Here is a 7277-nt window from a genome sequence, read left to right as displayed (position 1 = left end):
CTCCTGGTAGCTTGCGTATTCTTTTTTAAGTATTGATCATACATATTTGATTAATGTATCCATAGGTCTGCGTAGTAACTTAAGGTATTAAAGGAATTGTAGTGGGGTAGAAGTCGAAAGTAGCAAAACATGTTCTGTACTAGGACATTTACTCGAGTCCAAGTAAAGGACTTGAGTAAATGTTCTTTGTTACTTTACTTAGGGAGTGAACCAGTATTTATGTCTTGCAGAGCACAAAGTAAAGATGTAACAACTTTTTTTCTATTACATTTTAGCATTTACATTGTATAAACCATATTCTCAATGTATGGATAAAGTAGGTATTTATACATTCAAATGAAAACAGGTTTTTGATTATGCAGGTGCAACAGCCATCATATCTCATACTTTACAACAGGTTTACATAGGTTTAGTAGACCAATTTCCTCAAGACAGTGTGTGAATAACCAGTAAATAAGTGAACTTTGTGTTTATATACATGACATGTTTACCCCTCTCCCATCATGCTTTGCACGATTCAAATGTTAACATTACCAACACTTTGATACATTTAACTATCTTGCTGTTCCCAACACTAATTCACTTTACTCACCTTATATTCTGTCGTCGAAAAGTGGATTCTCGGGGGGAAATGTAAATCCATTGTTTCACTTTAAGCCGAGGAATTATCAGCATTTCATATTCTGAGTGGTGGGTGGCGGCGCAATCAATAAGCTAATTAAATTAAATAAATGTACCACGGACAACAGCGCCATCTGTTACACCTATCAATAGCTGTTAAGTACTTGTCTTTTCTTCAGCTACTTTTAAATAAATAATGTAAATACAAATTATATATTAAATAAGAAAAACGTTGCCAGCGGATAGTTTAATTTATCAAAATGTTAGAAAAAGGTCGCACTGTTCCTTTTATATGTTCCCCTTTTTCTTTTCCCACACAAACGGATATTGGCTCCATGTTATTTCCCTGTGTCACATGAATTTGTGTCCCCAAAATGGCGACCTTAGCTGCTGCTGCTGCGGCTGCTGCTGCTGCGGCTGCTATCGCCGCTAATAGAGACCCAGCTGTTGACCGGTCATTACGATCCGTATTTGGTAAGTCTGCGACAGTTACTTTCAGCTATATTCCCGTTTGTTTCTAAAGCAGTGTTCTAATGGATAATGAAGGGGAGCTAGCTAAACATGGCCGGCTAAAGTTGCTGTTAGCATGGCAACGAGGGAACTGACTTAACTTTAGGTAGGCTACATAAATAGAAAACAAATATTCAAAACTAAAAAGCAGAGGTGCGAAGAAGTAGTCCAATGTTCTGCTTTAGAGAAATTAAAATATCAGAGAGAAGGAATATTCTGTAACAAGTAAAAGTCCTGTATTCAAAATCTTGCTCAAGTCAAAGGAAGCCCAAGCATTAGCATCAAAAGATACTTAAAGTACCAAAAGTAAAAGCACTAATTATGCAGAATGGCCCATACCCACATGATATATATTATATGTTTTGATTATAATTATTGATGCATTAATAGGTTCATCAAAGCTGGTAAAGGTGGACCTAATTTAAAGTACTATATTTACTGTTGGTAACTTGTAAACTAAATCCAGTAACAGACGTTTTCTTTATGTGTTGATTATGTTTTATATCATTAATCCCAATATGCAAAGTAATTTACGGTATTAAATAAATGTAGTGGAGTAAAGTACAATATTTACCTTTCAATTGTAGTAGGGTAGAAGTACAAAGTAGCAGAAAATGGAGATACTCATGTAAAGTATCTCAAAATTGTACTTAAGTACAGTACGTGAGTAAATCTACTTAGTTTCTTTACACCACTGTTAAAAAGGGAATTTGTTTTAATGTCATTTTTCTCATTTATTTATTATTTCAGTGGGGAACATTCCGTATGAGGCCACAGAGGAACAGCTGAAAGACATCTTTTCTGAAGTGGGACTTGTTGTCAGCTTCAGGTGAGTGAAAGAGGTTTCTTCAACACATAGAGATCAATCCTGTGTTTTCACGGCATGTGTGTGTCTCCTAATGTAAACATGTGGCATTGCAAGTCATTGGTAAGGGCTATCATTGGAGTTAAAGTTGCTTCAAGCTACACATTTTACTCACGCACATGGTTACACCTACTCTCCTCTTTTAAATACTCTTCTTTCCCAATTTTCTAATGATTGGCTATGTAAACTATCACACAATTCAATTCAATCTATAACACACATGATGCCCCCTTGTTGGCCCTGGCTTCAAAAAAGGAAAACTCTTGAAACAAAACCCCATTTTAACATGGAATATAAGTTGCAAGGGGACATAATGATATGTGTTTTCTTGCTCTCAGGTTGGTATATGACAGGGAGACTGGTAAGCCAAAGGGATATGGCTTCTGTGAATACCAAGACCAGGAGACGGCCCTCAGTGCCATGCGGAACCTGAACGGGAGGGAGTTCAGTGGTCGGGCTCTGAGGGTTGACAACGCAGCCAGTGAAAAAAACAAGGAAGAGCTGAAAAGTAAGATTACATATTGTTTGGGCAATATTTAAAAACGAGTATGTTGATTTAAGATTTAATTCAAAGTCGTTCACGCGAAGTCATTGCAGGTTTGGGAACTGGAGCCCCAATTATCGAGTCTCCTTATGGAGACACCATCCAGCCACAGGAAGCCCCGGAGTCCATCAGCAGAGCTGTGGCCAGTCTGCCCCCCGAACAGATGTTTGAACTTATGAAACAGATGAAGGTATGCTGCCTGGTTTTTTTTCCCCCCCAAAGTATTCCAGCTCTTTCTTGTATGGGGCTGGTTTGTTAACATTTCCAATGTCAAAAGTATAAAACAATATGATATTGAACAACTGAATGTTTCAATGGTATTCTAATATATCGAAGACAATTTAAATGAACTAGAAAACCTATAATTAGGAATATAATATATTGAAAGTATTTGATATTGGAGATTCATGTTACTAAACTGTGTATTTAATAGAGATGGGTATCGTTTGAAATGTATCGATTCCGGTTCTTATCGATTCCCCGTTTCGATTCCAAAATTGTAAAAGAAAGAAGTCAAACGTTTAGATAACAAATATCTTTATTCTTTTAAGCTTTAACTGAAATGTTTACAAATAAAAAATATACATGCAATACAAATGTATTGCGCAATAGCTGTGCTTTATTTTAACTGAGCTATGCCTGTGGCCAGCTATTAACTTAAAAATAAGGGTGGTCCCGGCCGTCAGCAAACTGAGCCGGCCGTTCTGTAATTCTACAGAACACACAGATGGCCAGTCAGCCCCTGGTTACCCTGTATTCCACCGGGTCACCGCGGCGCAGACGGAACCGGTGGAATACAGGGTCTACCGCGTTTAGGAACCGTTAAGCAGAACCAAAATTGTGTATTTTGTATGGGTACCCGGTACCCGGCATTTTCTTATCGGTTCTCTTCTGGAACCGAGTTTCGGTTCCCAAACCTAGTATTTAATGCTGCTTAGTGTCTTCATACCCACAAAAGATGGTAACAAAGGTTTCCTCAGCTGGAATCCTCTCAGGATTCCCTCTCATTATCAGAGGCTGTGCTGTAGGAGCCGTCTCTCAGCTCTGGAGAAGCCTTATCTTTGCACATCTGGCAGTGTGCTTCATTAGGCTAAAACAACATCACACTGCAGACATTTCCCCCTTCAACTGGAAATGTTTTTGTTGCACCAAAGCTTGTGTCAGTTTCTCCATATGCTGAGCAGGGTGTGGGTGTTCAGGCTCCGATCTTGGTGGCCCAGATCTCATTGCACGTCTTTGTTTAATGTTTTTTGCTGATGCAGCCACTTCGGGTTGACATGTATCTGAATCCTAAGTGGTTAGTAAGAACTACAGGGGGTTGTCTAACCTGGGAGGAAGAAAATAATATACTCCCTTTTAATGTCTGCCGAATTGGGATTTTCCATTGTCTACAGATCCCATTTCAAGGTTCTGTTTTGTGATTTCTCTCTCCAGCTGTGTGTGCAGAACAGTCCCCAGGAGGCGAGGAACATGCTGCTGCAGAACCCTCAGCTGGCCTACGCCTTGCTGCAGGCCCAAGTGGTGATGAGGATCGTTGACCCTGAGATAGCCTTGGTGAGTGGAGACTACAATGAGAAGGAAGAGATTAGCCAAATGCTGCATCATCTTAGTGTTAGAAGCGAGGTTCTAGTCTGCCATTTTGAACCAGTGCATATTTGTGAGAGTTGCTCCCAATGCTGACATGCTTTTCCATATTCTCCACATTTAGAAAATGCTCCACCGTCAGACACCAGTCCAGCCGCTCATTCCCAGCGGACAGGGGGGGGGAGCGCCGCCCCTCAACCCCCCCTCTGCTCCACCCAACATGCAAGTGCCTCAGCCGCAGCAGCCTGTGGTGAGTACGATGGTCTTTCTTTTTTTAACATTTTTTTATTTTTTGATTTGGATCACATTTCAACTTCAGTGTACATATGTAGTTAAATAGTTGGTCAGAGTGGTCCGTCTTTCTTTCTCTTTCTTGACAAAACAACAACAATAAGCACACAAGAACATGGGGTGTTTTCTTTGCAATATATATAATATTGACAGTATAGATCCTTAAATAAAATATTCAAACAGTTAGACAAAAGAAGGGCGTATCGGGGTAATATTATACACTTTCCATTTCTCCCAAATCTCCTCAAATCTATGTTCCTGGAGCCTCAAAGAGAAGGTTATTCTTTCCATTACAAAGATTTCGTAAATGATATCGTACCAATCATCTATAGATGGGCTGTTTGGTTTGAGCCATTTCTTTGTGATTGCTTTCCTGGCAGCTACACTCAACATCCCAAACAAGTATTTTGTTTTGATATTTGTGGATGTTGAGTGCAGGAAACCAAAGAGGAGTTCATCCCAATTAAAAAAATGTTTTTTCCAAATATGATGACAATTTCTTTATAAACCTTATGCCAAAAGGTATTTACTACTGGGCAATCCCAGAGCACGTGGTAATGGTTTGCTTCCTGGGAGCCACAATTTCTCCAGCAGCTGGAAGAACCAGCATGGTGAGACTGCTGAGCGGGCGTGATAAAAAATCTAGTGAGACTCTTCCAGGCGAACGCTCTCCATGAGGAGGAGCTTGTTATTCTCCATTGGAATTCACAATAGTTGGATATTTATTTGTATTTTCTTTATTTACTCCAGTAAGTGGTCAGTACTTTAATCTTTAGCACCTGTCGTCGACTTCAATAATTAAATTTTGAGTATATATTGGTAACGAGTGGATAGAGTGTTCACAGGATTACTAAAATCAAAGACATAACTTTAATCCTCCTCTACTCGTTGGTTCTTTTTATACAACTACATACACGGTTTTAGAGCTAAAAAAAAACACAAATCGCGATGTTGTTTAATAATAAAAAAGAATAGTTACTTAACGTATAAGTCAAAATTAGAGACAAAATATGTAATTAGTATCCCGACATAATTTTGTCTCTTTTTCGTCCTACTCTAAGACTCTTGCTTTACAAGACGGTTAATTTGAATTTGGTATAAGTAACTAATATTTTTATCATTAACGTCGCGAGACAATCATGAATCCCTCATAAAACAACCTACATAGTCAGGAATTTGTTTGTGTCGGAAGTCAGGCTGGGAACAGACGCGACGAGGAAGAACTCCAACCCGCTAGAGTGCAAGAGAAGCGGAGGTGGTAGGAGGAGGAGACGACGCGAGGAGGAAGTAGACGAAGTAGTCGCAGTGGACCGAAAGAAAGTACAGTAACTGGAGAAGAACCTCAAAGACGTCGAGGGCAAGCATGGACGAGACCAAAAAGTCCTCTTGCTCGTAAACGAGAAAGAACACGGTGGACGTCGAAGTCGTCCAGAGACCAAGTAGAGGAATTTGCAAAGAGCATCAGGACGAACTGGGCGACCGGAAGAGGAGGCCATCAAGAGGTACCTGTGACGTCATCGGTACGTTTTGTACAATTACCTAAAACAGACCTACGAAAAAAGATTTCTATTTTTTGAGGTGTTGCACACACTTATTTTTTTAGATACTACTTACTTGAGTGACTCTAAAGAACGTCATGAACAGAAAAAAAAAACAAAAAAAAAAAAAAAAAAAAAAAAAAAAAAAAAAAAAAAAAAAAAAACAAAAACCAGGGAGAGGAACAAAAAGACATCACAGAACTCAGAAAAAAAAAACAAGAACAAATACACTACTATAACTCAAGAAAGAGAGAAAGACAGAACAGACGTCGATAAAGTACGATCAGGAAGCACCGAACAAAGAAGTCAGAGCAAGTAACGAGACATTAAAGAGAACTAGCAGTCACAAGTACTAGTAGGTAACAAAAAAAAAAAAAAAAAAAAAAAAAAAAAAAAAAAAAAAAACAGGACAGAGACACATACACAGCGTCCTCCCAATACAATAATATAGTACACGGACAAAAAAAAAATAAACAAAAAAAAAAAAAAAAAAAAAAAAAAAAAAAAAAAAAAAAAAAAAAAAAAAAAAAAACAATGAATAAGAAAAATTTATCATATCGATTATAACATACATTCAAGTTTAATTTATGTAAACTCCCATAACTGTTTGTTGTACACATAGTACCCTTGTTAAGTTTGCCCTAAGTTTCTATTCAAGAGGAGAGGTAACTGAAGTTACATAATTAATAGCTTATTCCAGGGTACAACGCCTTCATTCACCCGCACTTGAAGCGGTGGAGAAATTGCCTTATGACCTAGGTAGTTGTGATCCCAATTGTAGTTTTCTCGAATGTTGGACTACTACTCAACTAAATTTTTTTAATTCCTCTTATTCTGACCTTAAATGAAAGTATAATTCAAAAACTATGCTTCACATTAGTCAAGCTTACTCACAGACGTGTACCAATTCCAATATTGTTTCTCACCGAACGAACTTCTCTATTTCTAGACTCTACCACGAGGGGGTACTAGAGCTGAAACTCATTCGATCTAGCGTTCAATATTCACCCGACTAGCCCGGTAGAGATGGACAGTGAAAAAATTTAGCCCCCTGTGCTGTTATAGTCGCAACTTCTATGTTGTACCATATTTGTACTGAAAAGTCTAAGGAAGTCCATGCGTGGTGTATTTGTCAAGATAGACGACCTGCTGGTCTCCCGCAAGCTTTTGTTGAATGACTTTCAAATAACGCACGTATACCATGTCTAGTCCCCGAGTTTCACTATCAGTTCATCTATAATATTCACCTGAGGTCACTAAATTTTTTGTTCATGGTATATGTATTTTGATTTACCCTTTGCCTTGATTGTCAACAAAGGTCTTC

At 38.4% G+C, this 7277-nt stretch overlaps 1 protein-coding gene across 1 annotated transcript in view; it reads left to right on the top strand.

Moving 5' to 3' along the window:
• The first annotated feature begins 962 nt into the window (after nt 1-962).
• cstf2 (cleavage stimulation factor, 3' pre-RNA, subunit 2) overlaps nt 963-7277 on the top strand; it is a 12042-nt gene continuing 5727 nt past the window's right edge. Inside the window, exons 1-6 of the mRNA XM_010784587.1 lie at nt 963-1095; nt 1882-1960; nt 2335-2504; nt 2585-2730; nt 3975-4094; nt 4249-4374. Of these exons, the coding sequence (XP_010782889.1) occupies nt 996-1095; nt 1882-1960; nt 2335-2504; nt 2585-2730; nt 3975-4094; nt 4249-4374 (741 nt within the window). The 5' untranslated portion in view covers nt 963-995. The remainder of the gene's footprint in view (nt 1096-1881; nt 1961-2334; nt 2505-2584; nt 2731-3974; nt 4095-4248; nt 4375-7277) is intronic.

Source organism: Notothenia coriiceps, unplaced genomic scaffold (genome assembly GCF_000735185.1).
Source record: "Notothenia coriiceps isolate Sejong01 unplaced genomic scaffold, NC01 NC01_scaffold00026422, whole genome shotgun sequence".
NCBI lineage: Eukaryota > Metazoa > Chordata > Actinopteri > Perciformes > Nototheniidae > Notothenia > Notothenia coriiceps.
Note: the sequence above shows the minus strand (reverse complement) of the source record. Positions and strands in the feature narration are given on the sequence as shown.